We start from the raw sequence: 22,759 nt of genomic DNA, 5'->3' as shown, positions 1-22,759 counted from the left end.
CTCTCTTCTTTCAGATGCACAAAAACAAGTTATCCTTCTTTTTGCTCTCTTTTCCTGCAGGACGACACAGAGCCCTACTTTATCGGAATATTCTGTTTTGAGGCCGGCATTAAGATCATCGCCTTGGGCTTTGTGTTTCACAAAGGCTCTTACCTACGCAACGGCTGGAACGTAATGGACTTTGTGGTCGTTCTGACAGGGTGAGTCCACAGCTGGGGAGGGAGAAACCGTTTCAAATGGATGTATATGTGTGTGTTCTATGTCTTCAGGAAAGTAAGGGATCGGGTTTATGTCTTTGTGAAAGTGCCTGTTACAAAGTGTTCTAGTCTGGTCCCCTTCTGTATCTGTGTAAACATTGCCCTCTGGCTGATCTTGTACTCCTAAAAAAAAAAGTTATTTTTTTTAGATATTGGTGCTCTTTAGCTGGATTCCTCCTGCAAATGATTTTTGAGTTGCATCACTCAATTTGCATTTTTGCAGTTTTCTGTAAGTTTTTAGGTGTCTGTTTGGATGTGGTTATCCTGAAACATTACAGATATATGTGAGAGGATTGAAACCTCATGTGTATATAACCTCATTAATATAATTAATCCAAGGATTTCATTATCTTTACATCAGATGGGACGCCAATAGTGTTTTAACTGTTATTTTACCTAGAATTTTAACAAAAAGATCTTAATCTAGTATGAAGGTGCACCTGGTAGCACAGTAATTTGGCTTTAGCTACGGTATTTGACAAAGGTCAAAATAAATGAGGGAAGCTGTTGTGAAAAATATGCTGTACTTAAAGATATTCCTGTCTGGACAAAGTTAGATTTCTCAAGGGAACTCTGTTTTTTTATTTTTTTTATTTTTACCAGGGTTGTGTGACAAGATTAAAATGAAGTTGGTCTGTGAAACACAAATTTATCTGACCTTTTCAGGGAAAACTAGTCCCGTCTAATTAGGGGTTTTGCTGTTGAGTAAAATCAGAAATTGAATGTTATGGCAGAATTACAGAGTTTTTCAGAGTTTTTAAATCAGCAGTGATTTCTAGTACAGGTGACCTTAAAGGGACGGTTCACCCAAAAATGAAAATTTGGTGTTTATCTGCTTACCCCCAGGGCATCCAAGATGTAGGTGACTTTGATTCTTCAGTAGAGGACAGACAAAGATTTTCATGTACCATATTTGGTATTTTTAAATACCAAATATTCCAAAGCCTTGAGAGTCAAAAAAATAACATACACAGACAAAAAAAATATTAAACATTGTGATCCGTGACGATACATTGAGGTCTCAAGACACAAAAAAATCTCTTTGTGCAAGAAACTGAATAGCATTTATATGATTTTTTTTACCGCTGATTCCCTGTCCTGAGTTCATTCACAACATCCAGCTCGTGACACTTAACGTGCTCTGGCACAGAAGTACCACTGTTTATGATATTGAAAGTAATATAACATTCAGTAATGGGTTTAATGCAGGTTTGGGTTTTACCTAATTTCTGTTTTGGTAAGATCTCAATGCTAGTAGCACTGGGCGCACAGTGCTAAGCTTTAAGAATGGTGCAAGCTGTAACGAGTCCAAATTTATATGTAGTATTTGTGCTATTTCAGCATAAATAACGTCTGGATAAGCTGGATTGTGATTGGTTAGTGAATAAAATCCAGGTTATTTTTGTGCTGAAACGCAACAAGAAAAAGTTGCTCAGTTTTACTTGCTCACTTATCATTCAGTTTTTAAGTGGTAAAATATTCATGGTTCAGTGTTTCTAGGTACTCCAGGAGGCGAGAGGGATGTTTTTAACTTGCATACCTGTGTGAAACTGTGTTATGAGCCAGTGCACTGCTGAGGCGCAATCTCTCTCCTGCTGTCTAGATCACTGATGCAGAGCTGCTATCTATCTGCTGGCCAAGATGATGAAGTAAAGTACATGAAATGTTTCAAGTCTTCAGTTAACAGTCATAGCATTGTAAGATTCAAAAATAATTTCACAGAAGTGATTAGCAGTTCTCATCTCACATGTGTAATACTCAGCGACTGACACTATGTAAAAATGCTTGTATCAACATTTTTATATATTTTATATTTACATTTTTAAGCTGCTTTCAGTCTGTGAATATGTCATCTCCACGTTGTTGGGTTGGATTGTCCAATTTGATTTTTGCAAGGAACACACAAAAAAATATTTTTTGAACAATCTCTATAAATGAAAAATTCATTTTGGGTATCTGTTCCTTTAAAAGGGACCAGGTTTTGCTGTCCGATTTGTAACTGTAGTGCAATTACATTGTTTATCTCCAGGTGTCTGAACTCCAGACACCTGCTCTTTATATCGTGGTCCATTTCAGTCCACAGTTTATGTTTGTCAAGCTTCCAATTACACTTTCAGAGACTGTGGATTTATGGAGCAGATAATGGCCATTCTTAAAATGGCCTTGACAGATAAATCAAAGATGGGCAGGGATAAAAGCAGACGGGGTATGACAGACTATGATCATTTTAAAAGAAAGAAGAAAATGGCGACAGCATACAATGGATATAGATAGGTTTTGGGGATAAAGATTTTAGTTAAAGATCTGAAACTTTATCAGACTGGCTTATGAAAAATTTATTCGTTTAATTCGTTAAATTAGTTTTTCCAGTAATAATTTGTTGACTGGGCCCTAGCCAAATCAGGATTACCACTAGGACCCTCTCGATTAGGGTAAAAAATACGTAAGGGCTCATGCACAGGCATTCTTTCTCATTTATTTCTTCCTATTAATAGCTTGAAAACCATTGTAGTTAAACCTGACAGTAAAAATGCAGTAAGTGTGTTGAGCAGCATTTACTTCATAATAGAGCTAGATAGTAATCACTGTAAAACACACACATATTTATTGTGTTAAATTGCAGCCTTTGTGATTTAGGTTTTACAATTAAGCATGCAGCCCTAGCTCTTAGCCCTTTTTTGGGCATGTTTGTAATATCCACAGGCATTATAAACAGTTGGCAGAGGCTTTCGATTGGTGTTACAGTCATTGTTTTATGCAGATTAGCGAAACAAGATTATTTTTTTCAGTTTATTCATTTTAAATGGCATCTCCATTCCCATACCCAGACATTGTGCTGATATTACCATTGGCCACTGTTACCTCGACAACAGCAGTCTGGCCCATGCTGTCCTCAGGAAACCTGGTTAGGCCTTGAGACAATGGCATGCTCTGTTCTTTTATATTTTTCGACTGTGATCGTCCACGTCTGCCGCCCACTGCTCCTCTGATCCAATTCCTGCGAGACACTAGAAATGTTCACTCCCTGTTTTACGTGGATGCATCATAATGGCTCCAATACCATTAGCTGTGAAGCCATATACACATTGACAGTGATTTATATTGCTGGAAGCCACCGTATTGTTTCTTGTTAGTAGGTGGTTTTTGCTGATCTGCCTATAATCTAAAAACTAATTTCAAATACTACAGATATATACTCGTAGAAAGAGAAACAACTTTCAGAAACATTTCTTTAATGTGAAGAACATTTAATGATGTAAAAGAACCTTTTCATCCTTTCATCTTTCCACTATCAGGCTATATCCATCTCATTTTCTTTCCACATGCCGTGAAGACAGTTCTAGTCGCATGTGCTTTATCTGCTCATTAATTTAGAGATATCTTGACTGAAGGTGAAATCTCAGTGGAGATTCTTAGCTGTCTTTTTAGATTCATACTAAATGATTGTTTAGCTCCTACTGGAAACACTGTCGTCACTGTATGAATGATATTTCTAATGGGCCACATACAGACTCGTTAGACAGTTCAGAAGCGATGAAGAGGACATCACTGTAAGGGGCTGTAAGAAGCTTTTAAAAGGCTTTAAAAGCTTTTTTCCTGGGCTTACTTAAAAAAAAAAAGAGCCACGTCTGTCAATTGCACTACAACTGACATAAAGTTGGGAATGTCCTCGGGATCTTAGTGAATTACATTTCTTTGGGATTTGAACTTGAGACTTGTGTATTTTGTGTTTTGTTAAAATCCATCGTTCCGGAGAGCATTTATTTGCACAAAAATCTGTGTAGTACAAAATAAGTCATCAATATTTCTTCAGTTTCTTTTGGTAACACATCCTGATATTGAATCTGGCCAAGTTAGTCACCTTCCTGTCCCTAGAGGCAGGTTTGAGTGGAGTCATGGAGCGTGCTGAATTACAGAGTCGCTTCATTAGGTTTGGAATAAGCACTGTGTTTCAGAGCTTGCTACGAATTTGACAGACACAGAGATCATATGCACGCTATAGATTTTCTAGATCAAGTAATATCAGTTATTTGACACTAGAGTGCATGTATATGCATGGGTGCATGGGTGTGTGCAGTGGTTTCCACATCAGAAGAATAAAGGATGCGTTGTTTGCCCATGCCTTTTCTTTCCTCTCCGCTCCATTTCTCAGTAAGTGTCAGCCCGAGCCGGTCTAACCCTGACTTAACTCAATATTCAGTTGTTTAATGAATATGCCGGTGTAACGGTGTTGCTCTGGGCAGCAGCAGACCTTTAATCTACAGCCATCACACAGCAAAAGCCTCTAATAGGAGAATAAATCTCCTCCCCTCCCCACTCGGAGGTTCAGATCAATAGTACAATGTCCAGCAGGAACAAAGCGAGAAAAGCAGAGAAGGGAGGAAGATTAAGATAGAGTAGTCTTCTGATGGAAATAAACAGCAGAGCATTTGTAGTGATTTAGGTCGGTTTTGTTTTTTTTCTTTGTTTTCTTGTAGTTCAGTTTTGTTGTATGTTTTAGTTTTGTTTCATGTTTTGGTTTGTTTGGTGTTTTGTTTTGTGTTTTCGTTTTGTTTCATTTTTTAATTTAGTTTTTCTTTGCTTTTATTTTTTTTGGGTGAATTTTTTTTAAAAGTTTGCTAACAACTGATATAAAGGATCCCTATGTAGTGCCCCTAGCATTATAGGAAGTGAAGCATTTTATTGCTCATATGGGTTATTCTGGTTTGAATCAATCCAGTGATACCTCCTGATCCCATTTCTGACAAATGTCTCTACTTAATTTGCCAATATTAGCGGAAGAAGGCCCCCAAATTATTGTAATGCAGTTCTTCATATGTAATTCATGTATTATTAATGGAAATCAGTTTGATACACTACATTATCACAATAATGTAAGTGGATTGGGATTCAAACTGAGGCAAACATGCACTCGCTTAGACAAATTCAGTCTTTAAGCTGTAGGAAAAAGATATGCATGCAAAATAAAAAAGAAATCAGTGCAATATCATGAGAAAAAGATTAAGAAACAAAATAACATTACATCTGCTTTCTGTTCGTATATGTGTTAGATTCACTTTGCTCTCAATGGACAGAATGTAACGCTTGATGGATTGGTGCGCCTATGGCAAAATCCTCATTGGTCAATGCAAGTTCATTTGAGCCAATCCAAACGAACCCTCGGGTTAAATGGGTTTTTCTCTAGTTCAGTTCAGAAACCTGGTACTCCAGTATCTACAGTGGATGCTTTGCCTCAGCTTGTTACCATGGTTACAAGCCCACCTCCCCTTTCTGTGGTCACAGGCGGTTGAACATTCAGCCAGTAAGTAACAACCAAAGCTGCGGTTGACCTCATCTGACCTTTAACACCGCTGTGATGTCTTTGTGGAAGTCATTTAAAAATGCCATTAATCGTCCTGACAGCACCCAAGGCTCGAGCAGCGTGCTAGTACTATTAGCTACCTTTGCCTTAACAATTATTGTTTGGCTTCTTTAATTAGCTTGTTTTACAGCTCCAGGGCCTGGTAGAGAGGATGTTTCCATGTTATCTCTGTCTGTCTCACATCTGTCCGTGTTGACGTCAACTCTACCCCGCAGGTTGAGGCTGAGCGAGCTGAGTTGATGGCATAGTCTGTGCTTGTTCTTGGTTCTTTATCCCACTCAGAATATTCAGGACTCCGATCAGGGTCGAGGCCGCTTATCCAGGAGCACAAAGTGCTGACTTCAAAGAGTCGTGTTCAATTCTGCTGTCTTTCATGTGTTTTGGACGCAGCGAGACAATGAGTGGCTTCAAAGTGGTAGGGACCTGGCCTTGCTTTGTTTGTGCTGGAGTCAAAGAGATTCATAATGGAGTACCATTTGAACGTGTGCCAGTGTCTCTTGTTGCACAGACAGATAACAGCAGGTCCTGCTCGCACTTTGAAGGTTATTAAAATGCTTGTGTATGTGTTTTAAAGATGTTTCACTCATAACCAAGTTTTTGAACAAGTCTTTAAAGAGATTGTCCTATTTTCAAATTTTACCCTCCTGTGAAAAAAAAAGAAAAGAAAAGAAAGAAATCAGAGCTATCAGTCTGTCTGTCATTCAGTCTCTCATTCTATTATTTTGTCTGATGGTAATTCGACCATGCTCTGTCGTTCTTATGTGGTCATGTCTTCCTCTGTGTTGTTCAGGCTATCATTGTATTATTTTGTCTGTAGTTCTGTCATACTGTCAATATCATTCTATCTGTCTGACATTCTGTCTGACATTCTATCAATCATTCTATCGTTCTGTCTATTGTTCATTCATATCAATTTATCATTCTGTCTGTCATTCTATCCATCTGTTGTTCTGTTTGATATCTATCTATCTATCTATCTATCTATCTATCTATCTATCTATCTATCTATCTATCTATCTATCTATCTATCTATCTATCTGTCTGTCTGTCTGTCTGTCTGTCTGTCTGTCTGTCTGTCTGTCTGTATATAGCCTTTCTAGCATTTTATCGATCATTCGGTTGTTCTAACTATCAATCTGTCTGTCATTCTGTTGTTTTCTCTTATATGTCTTGACAAACGTCGCCTTCCTTGTTGTATTACCCCATATTTTTGATCAGTGATGCACAGTGTGGATTTTCAAACTGTTGCAGGAAGGTAGCAGCTTGTCCCAGCCGTTCCTCTATCAAGCGAAGCCCTCTGGGAATGTCTCTCTTTCTGTCTGTATTTTTTTCTGCTCTCTTTGACTGTACTTCTCACCTATTGTGTTCTTTTATCATCACTATGGTTCATATCTCTTTTGCCTGATGCCAGCCGTGTTTCCAACTGAAAATCTAAGCCGTTATGACACTCAACAGAAAGAGCACAGTAAAGTATATCTTAGTGAAAAAAAGTAGTGTGGCAACATGTAATGAAAAGAAAAGTACAGTAACGTCTTCCTGTGATATCCCTTGACACATTTCTTTTTCGGAAGCACAATGCTCCCGGGCCATGATAAAGTCAGTTTTGACTGGCATTTGATATGGCGGGTGGCTGCAGGCCTGGTGCATGTTCCTTTTCTCTGCCTCTCAACTGCAGGGTGCAGAAGGGTTTCGGTTCACTTGAAAACTATTTGTGACCCTGGACCACAAAAGCAGTTACACAATTTTTCTTTTAAAATTGAGATTTGTTGATATATGATTTGTTAGGATAGGATAGTATTTGAAAATCTGAAGTCTGAGAATAAAAAAAAAAAAATCACCTTTAAAGTTGTCCAAATGAAGTCTTAGCCATGCATATTACTAATCAAAAATTAGTTTTGATATATTTAAGGTAGGAAATGTACAAAAATATCTTAATGGAACATGATCTTAACTTAATAATAAAAAAAAAAATTATAATTTTGACCCATGCAGTGTATTTTTGGCTATTGCTACAAATATACCTGTTACTCGTGTGAACTTGGTTTTGTGGTTCAGGGTTACATTTGTGCTGTAATCCTCTCTGTTTTCAGTAAATTTGCATTTCTCTTTCAGGTAAATGTTTTTCCTCAAAGGACTTTACTTAAGGATTTTGTTCAATCTCCAGTCAATATCATTATAGTAAAAATTTGCATAGGCTATCATTGATTACCTTCCAAAAACTGTCCACAAACCTTTTTGTTAGATTATTTGGACTAAAGTGTGTATTTCATCTCACTTAGGAAGTATGCCAAGTGGCTTATGCACATAATTTATGTACTGTCCAGCTTTATCATTTCTATCAGTTGAGTCGCTGGCCAGATGGCACACTTGCCCTGGAGCTTTCAAGCAGAGAAGCTTTCAGTCTCTTATTCTCTTTTCCATTTCAGAGTTCCAGGTGGGAGGCGACCCTCCACTTGACCTCATTTCTTTAAGTCACACTGTTATATTACATTATGTTGTATCACAATTTATTATACTAATTACTGCTTTTCAAATGAAATATTGATTCTATTTTACTGTCCTGCTTTAGATTTTGTATTACTCGGTCTCAGAGTCAGTGTCATAATAATTATGACTTAGTTTTTATTTTTATATTTGGACAATGATTTTTTAAATTAATTAGTTTCCTTTTTTTTAAAATGTCTTTATCAATTTATTTTAGTTTTAGTTATTTTAGTGCATCAGTTGAAACTAAATGAAAAAGAATTTTAGTGGATGAAACTTGAATAATGAATATAAGTTTATATGTGTTTCTGTTTTTGGTTTAATTAAAGGTGCTGTATGTAGGATTGACACCACATGCTTGAACTAGGTATAGCAGTCCAAATTCAAAATATTGGAGACTTCTTTTTCTTCTTTTTTTTTTTTATACTCGGCCCCTCCGACTTAATGCACATGCAGGTTGCCAGATGCCCGCTCAGACCCCTTTTGTTTGCCAGCTTCCATAACTGAAATGAAATTAAATTAAGTCAACTGGCAACTCAAGGTTCCGAAACACGACTGGGTAAACTTTTTCTTAAATATCTGCAAACAAATTATAGTAATTCTATGCTTTAGTAGAGTTAAACTCTTACACACAGCACCTTTAACTATAATAATCACCAATATTGTTAGTTCTTGTATAAATTGCTTAAGTTTTAAGTTTTACTTTATATATTTGTATAAAAGCGTTTGGTTATCCAGACTTGCTAGCTATTATTTAATAATAATCATTATTATTTGCAAGTTGTGTTTCAGGTCTTTTGATCAGCTTTTGGCCAGTTCTGCCTAATGCCATGCATATTGATTGCAGGATGCATATTCTATTAAAATTTAAGCAATAAACCACAAGAGATCATGTTTCCCAGTGATTTTACTATATTTTAGAAGAGTTGTTAAGCATGATGTAATGCAATGCAACCCTGAGCCCCTGAGTGGTTTATTGCTTTTATGATAGCAGCAGCAACATGATGAAATACACTAATGTTACAAAATAATTACCTTTATTAATAGCAATAATCTTAATAACCATTTCTGCTAAGTAACAAAATTTAGCTATAGGCTGTTTACAGTTGCCAAGCAACTTGGCTCGTTAATCTGAAGCTGATGTGGTATTCTGTTGTTTCCTCCCACAATAGGCCAGACTTAAATTTAAATACTCAGCAGGTCAACACCTGCGCTGATTTTTCTCGCTCAAGTCTTAAGTGAAGATTAATACCCATTATGTAAGCTGAGAGTGTCAACAATTACATTAGTCTTTAACGACTGATCAAGCAACAGCTGGAACAGTTGCGTAAGAGTCTTTTCTCTCCGTTATGATTATCACAGAACTAGCCATCATGTTGTGCACGTGTTGCAATATTTTTCAAATGGCCGCAGCACTGACATGCCGAAAAGGTTCGTCTTTTGCTGTTGTTGTCATGTTTGCAGTCTTGGAGCAGAGGATCCTGTTGTGTATCGTTACGTTAGTGTCTATGAGAGAAAGAGAGAGGGCAGTCCTTTGTAAAAGAGATGGTGACATTTGCGTCAGCTTCTTAACAGAGCCCTGCTGCGTATCTCTCCCCCTTAGGGAGGGGGTCACCTTTCAGCTTCATTGTGCGCTTGGCATGACCGTGCCCCCCCTGTTTGTCTCTACGTTCGTAAACCAGACCTTTTGAAGTACACTTGAAGGAAGAGTTCATGTAGGAGGAACCTGCGAGACAGATGACACAACATATACGTCAAATGGGCTTCCTTGTAGGATATTGCTTTAACAGAATTTTAACACATCATCCTTTGCTTTGCTTTTTTATAGTCATATTTTAAATAGACTGATCTATCAAATATAGAGACCACGCTGCGTTCAGGTTATATGAACCTGTATATTTTATGATATTGAATAATTAAAACTGTAATTCAAGCTTTGTCTACATTAGGTTAATATGAAGTGCTCTTGGTCTCTTATGGGCTATGAAATGTGATTTCATAAAAGTCTGTTTGAAACTACCATACTTTTCAGTATGCATACTGTGCTTGACCTGACCTCCCAGTATTCTGCATAAACTTTTAGTAATATTGGATTATTCATTATTCATCACACTGCCAAAACATGTATAATAACAAAAGTTTTATTATTTGTATTGGTCATCATGCTAAATGGACGATGCTTGTGAAATATACATAGTGAAATTATGTCATGTGATGTAGAACAAATGTACGATGTAGAACAGAATTATTTTAATACTTAGTATTATTTTAATACTTTTTATATTTTTAGTAAAGTTTAAGTAATTTTATGGGTTTTTTTTTTTATTTCTGTATATAGCTGTAATTTATTTTAATTTCCGTTTTATATCTAGTATATTCGAAGCCTCGACTTAAACTTATTTATCATATATATGTATATATGTATTTGCACAGGTTTAAAGTCTTTAGATGCTATTACACTGAGTGATGTTCTTAAAGATAGATATAAAGTAAAAATAGCAGGTTTTTTTAGTAATACTTAAATATATTTATTAGTGAAAATATCATTTTTTTAAGTGAAAATAGATTCTATTCACACTTTGTTAATGTTCTGCTGTTATTTTAATAACAATAGCAACACCGAAATAGTTATGATTGCATAATGTGCCTCGTTTCGCATGCTATTTGTAGGCAGTATTCAGTGTATACTGCGCAGTATACTAGTATTTCACTCTAGTAATCATTCCAGGAGCGTTGCTGTGGCTTATGTAGAAGACAGGATTCTGTGAAGATTTAGCTCTCCACGTTATTGTTGAGTTATTCTGGTCAACTAGATGTGTTTGTCTGTCGCTTAAGAGGGGGATACAGGAGAGGAGAGGAGAAAAAAAAACTTCACACAGCCTTATATATTTTCTCTCTGAACTCTGTTTGTGTGAGACTTCAAACAAACCACTCTGCCACTCTCTGCTTATCAGTCTCTCAGTCAACACACAACCAGGAAAACAATCTGCCTCTGTCTGACTGCAAAAGCTCGCCTGGCTTTCTCTTCTGCCTGCTGTTGTGGCTTTTGGCTTGCTGTTCTTCGTTTTTTATAATTAGATAAACAGACTAAAGTTTGGAGATTGACAGAGAAGGCTGAATGTCAAACCAGGCAGCTCTTTTCTCATTGTATGTCAGGCACGCTGCTTCTTTCCTAACAGAGAAAATGGTTTTGTATAAAGAAATTAATTGGATTTGGAGATAGACAGGAAATTCATGAGTGACTGTTTAACAAAGAGAGTAATGCAAGGTTGAAGAGTGTATATCACTGTAATTATAGTGAATCAGAACCCATGTTTTGTTTTGTTTTAGGATTTTTCGACATTCACAGTTCTATGTTATACTCTTGGACTACTTTTATATGCATGCAAAATCATTTAAAACCAGTCGTTTTGGCTGGAACAATTTACCAATATAACCTACCGTGTGATTTTATGGAATATTAATAAAAAAAAAATTTAATTTGTGTTGTATGTCCTTGTCAATTTACATCGCTATTACATAAATTTTCTTTTTAATTTATTGTAAAAATGTACATATTCCTGTCATTGCAAAGCTGAATTGCTAAATTAGCAGCCATAACTTTTATTGTAACATGATCCTTCAGAAATCATTCTAATTTGCTGATCTGGTGCTCAAGAAACATTTCTTACAATGTTAAAAATGATTTTTTTTTTTAGCGGGGAATGTTTTCCCAGCGTAAATAATGCAGTGACACATTTATGGTTTCGTTTTACAACAGTGCCTTCAGCAAGATGTGTCACGGTGTCTTTAGGATTTGTCATGTTACAGCCACTTTTTTTATGTGTGACGTTGATAGAAGCGTTAGAGCTCATTTCGGAGCCCTTGCGTAACATTTAATTCAATAGCATTTTATCTTCTGTGTGCCCAAGACAATGCAGATTGTCACAAAGCGCTTTAATGTAATTTTGAGGCTGGCTGCTGGCCCTGGAGGCAATCGGAGAGATTTTATTTGTAGCCCTGGATCTTTATTAGTCGCTCAGTGTGTCATTGGAGTTTAGATATATTTGTTTAGTTGTTTGTGTGTTTGTCGTTAAAATAAAAATACATTATGGAGGATAGAGAAGCACAAGCACAGTACAGATACAACTCTTGGCTGACCTCCGGCCATGGCATTTATACACCTCTGTTCACGTTGCTTCCTGCCACCTCGGTTTAAACGGCCAGTCAGCAGTTTTGACATTCATGATAGTCAGAACTCAAAGAATCAGTAGCAGTCTGGTTTGAAAGTAACATTATACTTTAACTACTTAATTTAATTTGCAGACGACTGCCAGTCATACAGAATGTCAGTTTCTATTCGTTTGGCCAAATAACGACAGACGGAAAGTGTTTGGAAATGTCATCATTTTTTGCAAGACTTCATCATCCTCTTTCAGACAAATGTCAAAGTGTATTATAGTGTATGCTGATTGCACTGTGTCGTCATTGTCCCAGCATGCTAATAGTTAAGCTAATAGGCAAATTAGTTGTTGTAGGTCATGGTTCATTAATCGCCCACATGACATTAGTCTCACTGTTAGCATGCCCTCCCTGTTCACTCGTGTAATAATAGTAATTTATGCTTGGCCTGTGCCTCATTTTGCTCCTTAGTTCCCCGTGTTGCGAATCAGTATATCAAAAACTGATTTTTTTTTTTTTTCCAGGGTCTTGCATTCAAAAATAATTGCTGCATTGCTGTGTAACATTCCATAATGCATTTTAATTGTGGGATGTTAAATAATCATTAGGAAAGATACAATTGTCTGGTATGTTTTATTAAGCAGAACATATTAATTCAATTTATGAATTCGTTTTATTTATACAGTTAATTCCTGCCTTTTTTAAGGTGCAAACATTTTAGTACAATGTAATGGTTTTGATTATACCTAAAGATCTGGTGTACTTAATAGTGAATTCGAGTGGATTGAAACACTACATTGTGGATAGTCTCAGGTGAACAGACTTCTGATGACGCGCGTGAAGGATGGTCTCATGAGATTTAGAGGTGAGAATGGAAGTGGTTCACTTTCATTCAGGCGGAAACTTGTTTTTGTCTTTTTCCCTTAAATAACTCAATCCTCGGAGTAGCTCGATACTGAACTTTGTGACCTGAATATTTAAATTTTTTACTTTTAACTGCTTAATATAATTGTCTAAAAGACATTAGTTTCTAAGTGCACTATAATCTGTGCTTGTCATTTATTTCACTGTCTTTAATGCATCATACTCTGGTACTCCCAATCTATCCTATAACAACTAATTGACAAATGAAACATGCTTTAAATGTAATTTCAGTTAACCAGCTATTTAAACACACTCACAGGTTCGTTCTGTACAGATAGTGACTCATGATGAACTGCTCTCATTATCATGCCAGTTTTTTTTTGAAGACGGGGTTCGGAGCACCGGGAGGCCTTTTAGTCGCCATGGCAATTGATTTACCACTGTTCCTTCGTGCTGTGTGTAGAACAGCTAAAGTGAAGGAAACCAGAGACCTGATTAATATCTGCTTGTTGTGACGATTCTGCAGTAAGACATGACGATAACTGATGGGTTTAATCCAGCATTCAAGTTTCTTTTTCTAGTGATGTGCCTCTGTGTCTCGGTTTACTTTGCAGCAATGTTTTGTTCAGTTCAGAACAGTTCAAACTGCCTACCTTTTGTTTTGCTTTTTTGCTTTGCGTTTGCATTTTGTTGTTTTGTTTTTATCTTATTGTTTTGTTTTCGAGTCCAACCAGAAAAGACTTCAAATGGCATTGTTCAACAAAATAGTCTGACTAGGCATCTATAAAAACTTAAAATCAGAACTGGACTTCAGAAGTCGGAATCTCAAATACAATAACTCAACGGCAACTCTTCAGACTGGGACCATTTGGACAGGACCATTGGTCTTTAGTTTTTGTACAATGTGGGCATTTAGAATGCCACAGCAAGAAAAATTGCCAGTTATTTATGTTATTTAAGTGTTTTTGAAAAGCCAAATTATAGCTGCTTTTGGTGTTTGACTAACATTAAAACAGGCCTCGGGGAAAAAGGCATGATATGACCATTTCAACAATTAAACCTTTTTCAGCATTTAGTAGATTAAAACAAAACAAAACAAAAAAAAAAAACCCACTGCTTTTTTGGATGATCTTTTATACAGATAGTGAGAGCAAACTGATGGTGCCACATGACCAGTCCTCACTGCCCGACCCCACTCTCTCTCTTCTTTTTTGTCATTTAGCCTCAAGCTTTTATGCCAACAAGTCCTTCCATCTCCTTACCTGACATTTAAATGTTAGCGCCAGCTCAGATCTAAATAAAACCCCCATGATGCTCTGTGGCAGTTCTCATGCCTTTGGCTTTGTCCTCCCATTTCTGCTCAAGGGTTTCCGAGTTTACCTGTCCCTTCAAAGCACACTTCTAGGTATCTGTGTTCCATTGATGTTTGGTTTAGTGTTGCACAAGGTCCATAACACATTACTGTTTGCTGTGGGTTTATCTACAGGTACTTCCTGTAGTTCAGTTTTTATAGTTCTGATAAGCGGTTAGGTCTCTCTTTGACTGTTTCCTTATTTTATACTCTCTGTCGGTAGGCTTGTGTACTAATAAATCCAAAGTAGTACATTTTTGGCCATTTTGAAGACGGCAAATGAAAATGTAATTCAGCATATGATCTGTTGCCCTTTGTCATCTTTCTTATCCCCCCTGTTTTCTTTACTGTCTGTGTGCTCCAATAATCCTGATGGAGTCATTGTCATGTTGCCTTCCTGTTTCTATGGTGACAAAGAATGGGCTGTATCCAGTGTGGTTTACGTTTCACCACTATCACTCACTCACGCATTCAAACACATGCACATACGCTCTTGCTGTGACAAATCCCTAAAATATGAAATGTGCAAATTGTGAGTGTGTCTTCTGCCAAGCGTAACACACTAAACGTTCACACAAACACATTTGATGTAACACTATGGCTGGGCATTTCCCCCAGCAGACCTAAATCACAGGCTTCAATTTTTAAACCTGACTTTTCATTCATACCTATTTCCCAAGCCATTAAACAGCAATCTAAGCTCTTTTCCCGCTTTTTTTTTCACATTTATAGATTAAAGCAGAAGATAGTCTCACAGAACCAGACCTGTGAAGATCTGCTGTTCTGGTACAACCAGTTGACAGAACTATTTTATGTCAGTTCTGCATCTTTATGCTTTTGAACTTTTTTTTGAACACCAAGGCTACAGTTATTTAAAAACTGTTAACAAATTTATAGATAAAATAAAAAAATATATATACACAATTTAAAATAGCTTATATATATTTTAAAATGTAATTTATTCCTGGGATGGCAAAACTGCATTTTTGACAGCCATTACTCCAGTCTTTTGTTTGACATGATTCTTCAGAAATCTTTCTTATCAATTTAAAAAAAAAAATTATTAGTATTATTAGTGTTTATTTAAAAGGCAGTTTTTGGTAAGCTATTTAAAAGGTCATTACTGTCATTTTTCTACATATTTAAATATGTTGTATATTATTATTATTATTATTATTATTATTATTGTTTGTTTCTTTTTAGTTATAGTATTTTTTATTTAAGCATTTTTGGTAATGTATTAAAGGTCATCCAATTAGATTAGAGCTTGCCATCTATAAAGTAATTTCCAGTTTTGTCAGTACAGCGTAATATACATAATCACACGGACAGAGAAGGGATTGTGGGCGATCCGTGGGTGCACTGTCTAATTCTGAGACTAAACACAAACTGACTAGGATCAGTGGAAACATACAAATGTTTTTTCTGAAGGTCTGTGGGCGCAATTCATGGAAATCAGTGCACTGTCACTCATGGCTCAGGCTTTCATCTGACTGTCCAAATGCAAGGATGACTGACACTCATTTTCCCTCTTTTCCTTGTTTTTACTGAAGCATGGAGTGTATGTAATTCTGCAGCTCAACTCTGTCCAGAACTGTCAAGTTTTCTTGTTGCTTTGAGCCACTTTTCTATGTGGCTGTTTCTTCGTAGCTTTGGATATGCTATTCGTTCCAGGCTCTGTTTGTACTTTGTCTTATCGTCGTCCCAGTGAAGGTAATTAGAGCCTTCCATCCACCGGATGTGCTTATGTAAATAAATTAAACCCGCTCCTTTAGGTTTAATTTGTGACTCAGTGTGCTTAAATCTTTTCTCATCAACTAATCTTTCTCAAGTGTAGTTTTTTTGTGTGTGTGGTTTTTCAGAGACTGCTTTTATAGGAAGCTCAGTGGTTTCAGCTATAACACTAAAACAAAAAAGCGTCTCCCTCTAGCTACTTTTCATCATAGACAGTGAACTGATGGCTAATGGTACCCGTACCCTTTTATTCAAATATTCTTAGGACAGCAGTGTCTTTTGAGGACACTTGAGGTCACATTTTGACAGTTGTTTTGAAAGGTCATGGGGTCAGAAAGATCATGTCATTTTTTTAGGTCAAAATTGCTTCAAAACCGTCAAAAATATCAGCTGTTTTTCAGCAGCTACAGTGTGGCTTTATTAGATTTTCTTCCGAAAAAGGAAGATGCTTCCATATGTTTTTCAACTGTAATGCTGTCAAAATTTTTGTCATCAGAGTTGTATTTATGCCGGAGGAAAGATGTTATATTGCGGAGCATGGTTTGGCATAACCTGAAGAGTTCCCATTCAGAAGACAGCTTTGTATAATCTCTGCAAATGTCAAAAGTTTGAAATGGAGCATATCCAAAATCAGCCCAAAGTGCAAGGGGTACAAGTCTGAAACTTAAATAATTCTCTTTTCACATCACTTATAAAGTATAACTTTCCTCATGCATGTGTATAAGAGATATAACTGTCCCTTTTCATAATAAGTTTCGTGGCAGGGTATGAAGGAAAATAACTCTCTTTTTGTGCTGTTATAGTGATGTGGTGGTTTGCCGTTTATTTGTCTCGAAAATATGTTCCTCCATCTGTGTGTTGGCGGGTGACAGCCTGTGTCTATGTTGGTTAATTACTTGCCAACTTTGACCCTCTGCATTAGGTGCCTTTGGCAAGAGATGATGAGTTCTTTCAGGTCCAGTTCCTTCAGAGAATAGACTACGCAGAGATTAAGACTAAGAGACAGCGAAAAGCTGTTCTAAGATGCCTCTGCATGTACGTGTCAAAAAAAAAAATAGGCACAAATGAATTTGTTTACAAAAACAGTAACAATACAATAAGAAGTAATTTAAAATTGTATAGTAACTTTTTTTCTTTTCTTTTCTTTTGGTTGCACCCCTGACAACAACCCTAACAATGTACATCCAAATGTGTTTTTGCTCACGAAAGAGATGTTAAATGGCAGTTGTGTTTATGATACTGTGTTTGGGAGTGATTTGTGTCACTAGACTATCTGACAGACAGCGGGCCAGTTGGAGAAAAGCTACGCTTCTGGCAGGAGTGTGAATGAATGCAGCTTTCCAGGCAGAATCTGGCATTTTTCTACTTCATTTACTGCAGCTTTGAGGCATTAAAACTCAAGTCTGCTCTGATTGAGATTGAGGATCTGTTCTATCAACCTACATCCCACCAGCTATATCTGTATAAAGCAGCAGAAACCGATTTTCTTATCTGACCATAAAAACTTCAATTCACTCTCTACGGATGAGCTTCCAGGGACAAATTGTGCTAGGATCGCTCAGGGACCTTGACACCTGCTAGTGTTACATGCCACTTACATTATGGAATGGCCAGTGGTGCCCGATCATAGTGTGAATAGATTTGGTTGACCCAGTTTAGGAGCACCAGGTGAAATATTCCTGTCCAATCAACATGCTGAGTTTTCATTATGCAGTAGAATGGAGTCTTTCCAATGTATTTTTTGACCTTCCTGTTCCACCAGAAATATAGACGCAAAAACCATTTTTTTTCTACCTGGTTTCATGGCATAAACGTACCTTAGTGCATTTTTTAGCAAGGCACAAAATCCATACCAAAAAGTACATAACGCTACTGTTTCCAAAAGAAATGAACAGCAAACTTTTCATACAAATTCATACAGATTGTAGTTTTCACACAATTACTTGAAGAATATCATGTTATGACTTCAAAACAATATTAATATGCTGGGAGATTTGAAAACTGATGCTTTTGAACATTAGCATCACACATATCTTGATATCTATGGGTTTTCATAGACGCTATATTTTTTTGGTAGATCACGGAGTACAGAGATGTACTTGAGAGGCATATATCAATTTAATAAAAATGTGCCAGGATTAATGTATTGAACTAGTGTTTTTGCTTCACTCTTTGGGCATTTTCTGCTGCGAAACGTTCAGTAAGGTACGTAAGATAAAATTTAATATTTAGCAGTGTCCTAGCTTAGAGGGGTTTTAAACTATTTCATCTGGCCCAAAACCAGGCTGCAAACCAACTAATAACACACCACCTAAGGCTGGTTTAGGATCCACAGCAGGGATTAAATCCACTTTCCCAAATTTTTCTTATCCAGCCATGAAATTCTTTGGTGTAAGATGAGTGACAGCTAGAAGTAAATCCGAGGCTAAATGAAATGTCAACACAATTTACAGGGTCAACCCAAAAGCTAATTACTTTACCATTAGCTGTTAATTTGATGAAGAACGTCCCATTTAGGTATCCAGTGAGAGTATACAATGATTAAAGTACGTTTTCTGAGGTAAGATTTAGAGCGGCACCGCTGAGAATTGATGGCGTACTAAAGCGCTAAGTCAAGCTAAGCCGTCAAACCCAGCTCTCCCCACGACAAAGTCTCTCAAAGCAATCGAAGTCGAATCAAACGGGGGCTAATTCGTCATCCCGTCAGAGCACTGATGAGCAGTGGGCTCAGCTCATTGGATTACGCCTCCTCCTTTAGCGGAGAACGTCGGAAGGGTATCCATCAGCCGACAAGACGTCCAGTCGCCTCCCTCTCATTCCCTTTATCATCAGCATAAATAAATAATGATCCGTCCATTGCGGAGAACAATTATTGTCATTATACTTAAATATGTTTTCTCACATATAGGGCCCAGGGGCCTCTCAGCACAGCCAATGCTTCATTGACCTGAGACCTGAATGAGACGCATAGGGTCACTGAGGTGGAATGGAAATGAAAACTCAACAAAGATTAAAGTTCCCTCAGAGCAGATAGGTTTAAAATAACCCCTCTGCTGTTTCTGTTCCCTCACATTCAGAGGAAACTATGGGAAAATTATACCCTGAAGGAGGATTTTTCTACACCGTTTTACACACAGTCTTGTGTGTGTTTGTTATAACATAGCAAATTCGACAAATGAGCACTGTTATTATCCTACAAATAAACCCTGACAGGGTAATCAAGACCCCAACATAAGACGGAAGGGGTTTAATATCATATTCAGTGTGTTTTCTTCTGACAACTACTGCCTGACTATATAATACTACAGGCATTAGAATGGTCCAAAAATAAATATATGTGAACGTGGACCACAAAAGCAATCGCAAGCATAAATTTTCTGAAACCTGAATAAATAAACTTTCAATTGATGAAATCTGCAAAAAATAAATCTAAATATTGATAAAATTGAATTCAAATCAATGCATATTACTAATAAAAAATTAAGTTTTGATATATTGTGGTAGAAATTTATAAAATTTCTTAATGGAACTTCATCTTTACTTAATGTCCTAATGATTTTTTGGTGTAAAAGAAAAATCTATATTATTGATCCATATAATGTATTGTTGGCTACAAATATAACCCAGATGTAAGATTGGTTTTGTGGTCCAGGGTCACATATGGACATGAATATTGTAACTGGCCAATCAGAATCAAGTATTCCAGAGAGCATTAGTGTTTTGTCATGACTTGACTGTGCTGCAAAATGCAAATCTGTGCATATTTTCTGTAATGATCCATAAAGCAATATGGTGAATATTTTGTATTTTTACTTCCTTGTTCCAGCTATTTTTCGAGCTGAAATAGTCTCTTTTTACTAAGTTCTAGTAATGTGTTTATCAGTTGGCCTGCTTATAAAATGGCCCTGAGCTGATGGTCTTCTTCATTCTCCTTTGATTTTCTTTGCTCAAAAGGCAATTTAACACATGAAGAAAGAATTACCTTCCATTTCATTAAAAACACTGGGCCGTAAAGTGCGCTTGCAGATTGTCATCCACCTGTAGTGTACGCCTTCTGTTAAGAAAAGAGATAAACATTTGACGGGAAGATGGAGTGATTAATACATCTGTCCTCAATGTTTGTTGTGACCTGCACCACAGGAAATGAAATGTAGACTTTATCTTGGCTGCTGGGGCTCTCAATATGAGACGGTAGTAAGCGACCAGGAGTGGGGTTTTGGAAACCATAGACCTTCTTATAAAGGATGGTTGCGCAGTGTTGTATGTTGTCGTCTGCATTAGGATTAAAAGTCTTTTTAAATCCTCTTATGCTCCCTAAAAATATAGGGAGGATTTTTGCCTGTTTAATTTAGTTTCTCAAAGAAGAACACTTTACTTGGAACAAGCATATGGAGCAGTGTCTTTTCTAAATTCAAATATAATTTTTAAAAAGAAATGAATACTTTTATTCAGATATTATGCATGAATTTTACTAAAAAAGATTGTCAAAATATTCATAATGTTACAAAAGATTTGAAATAAATGCTCTTCTTTTGGACTTTCTATTCAAATCCAGAAAAAAAACAAGAGCATCATAGTTTCCACAAAAATATTAAGCAACACCAACAATGTTTTTAAATCGGATATTAGGCAATTTCGAAAGGATAATGTAGGACACTAAAGACTGGAGTAAAGGCTGATGGAAATTCAACGTTGCATCACAGGAATAAATTATATTTTAAAACATATGAAAGTATAAAGCAGATGTTTCAAATTGTAAAAATGTTTTAAAATAAAATTTTGATCAAATAAATGCAGCCTCCAAACTTATGAACAGTAGTGTAATTACTTTCTCTGGTCCAAAAAGCTATGTGAAGAATAATGCTAGCAGTTTACGTTTGTCATTAAATCAATAAAATGTCTATCTGAAAAGCACGAGGAGACAGTTCTTTGTGTCTTAGTATGCCTTGTTTTTCTCTAGCTCTGTAGAATGAGGACCCAGCTGCCTTGCCAGTACAAATAATGAGGTATACTTGTCTTGTTGACTGAGGGTCTATTTGGTGACTCGTTCTCAAAAGTGTCTTCTCACTCTCAGCACTGAACTATGTCCTCATTCCATATAGCTGCTACTTTTATGCCTTCCACCTTTTATTTCATTCCAGCTAAGCATGCTTTTTTTTTTTTTTTTTAAATGTACAGTACATTTCATCTGAATACTGTTTAATCACCCATTTTCAGACTTCATGAGCATCTTTTCTCTGGCCGTTTTTAAGTGCTCTGACAAATTGAGCTCAAAATGAAAACAGCTCTGAGGAGCACAGCTGGGGGAACACATCCGTCCCGGATTCTGGCTGATCAGTGGGCTCTCTATTAGGCACTTTGAGGGTTGTTGTGTAATTAAACAGATGCTTGCCGGATCTGCTGTATATTTGTGCATGTGTATGGTCTTCTGTAAAGACAGAATTTCCAATTAGAGTGAAGAGGTTGTCTAGAAATGTTTATCACTCCATCCATTTCTATCATTCCTCTGAAATGTTCTTACAAAAAAATTAAAATAAATAAATAAATTCAGATTCATATTACTTTAGGACTCACTGAATGTGACCCAACAAGCTACCGAAATTATTAATTGTACATATAAAGGATAAATATTGCAATTAAGCATTATTATATTACTTTTTTTATACATGTTAAATTCAATATGCCATCTAAAGTGACTAGGTCTATGTTTAAATGCAGTTTAAGTTAGTTTGTTTGTGTGTTATTTTACAGTGTGTTTTTGAAGAATGAAGGCATAAACGGTAGATAGGATGTTGTGTAACCTTTGAATGCATTGTCTTCATACTTTTTGTAGACAAATGTCTTTAATTTTTTTTAGATAGTGTGAAGATAGATTTGGAACAATAATGGTTTGAAACGATAATGATGCCCGATAGCTCTGGTATCTGAACAGTCTGAAATCCAACATTAAAAAGAATTGAAAGAGAATTGCCAAGTAGACGTTTGAGCAAATTATTTCATGATATTGCACATATTCAAGATTCCTGCACCGGATATAATGTCTTCTGGCAATATCACAGCAATGCTGCCCTCCGTGTTTACAGTCTCAGAGGACTTGCAACAAATCTGGCCACCAACAGACTTTCGGGGTGGCTCTGCAGATTGTTTCTCCAAAGAACAAATTGGATGTTTTTTGTCACCCTGAATGAAAAATTGAAAGAACTAGAGATTCACACTGCATGCTGTAGCTGTTAACTTCCAACTGTGCTTGCACAGTCACCCATGATGCTTCACTGGGATGCCAAGCATGAAAGAGGACTATTTTTTTCTTTTTCGCTTGGTTTCTTACTCTTATCCTCCTCATTCCTTTTCTTCCATCAGTATTTTTCAAAAACCTTATTTATATAGTATATGAGTTCTATTAATTGCACTATTGTTCAAAACGTTGGGTTCAGGAAGATTTCTTGGTAAACTTTTGCAATACGGTGGCACTAATATGCATTAAATTCATGCTTAACTAATGCAGTTAATATAACTCATTAAGAACTAAACCATTTGTTAATAATT

General features: G+C 36.5%; 1 protein-coding gene across 1 annotated transcript in view; it reads left to right on the top strand.

Annotated features, from left to right (window-relative positions):
* Positions 1-22,759, top strand: part of cacna1bb (calcium channel, voltage-dependent, N type, alpha 1B subunit, b) — a 103,073-nt gene that overhangs the window by 9,715 nt on the left and 70,599 nt on the right. The window contains exon 5 of the mRNA XM_043222150.1: positions 61-200. Coding sequence (XP_043078085.1) covers positions 61-200 — 140 coding nt within the window. The remainder of the gene's footprint in view (positions 1-60; positions 201-22,759) is intronic.

This window comes from Puntigrus tetrazona, chromosome 21, assembly GCF_018831695.1.
Source record: "Puntigrus tetrazona isolate hp1 chromosome 21, ASM1883169v1, whole genome shotgun sequence".
NCBI classification, from domain to species: Eukaryota; Metazoa; Chordata; class Actinopteri; order Cypriniformes; family Cyprinidae; genus Puntigrus; species Puntigrus tetrazona.
The sequence above is the reverse complement of the archived record's forward strand: the minus strand, read 5'-3'. Positions and strand labels throughout refer to the sequence as shown.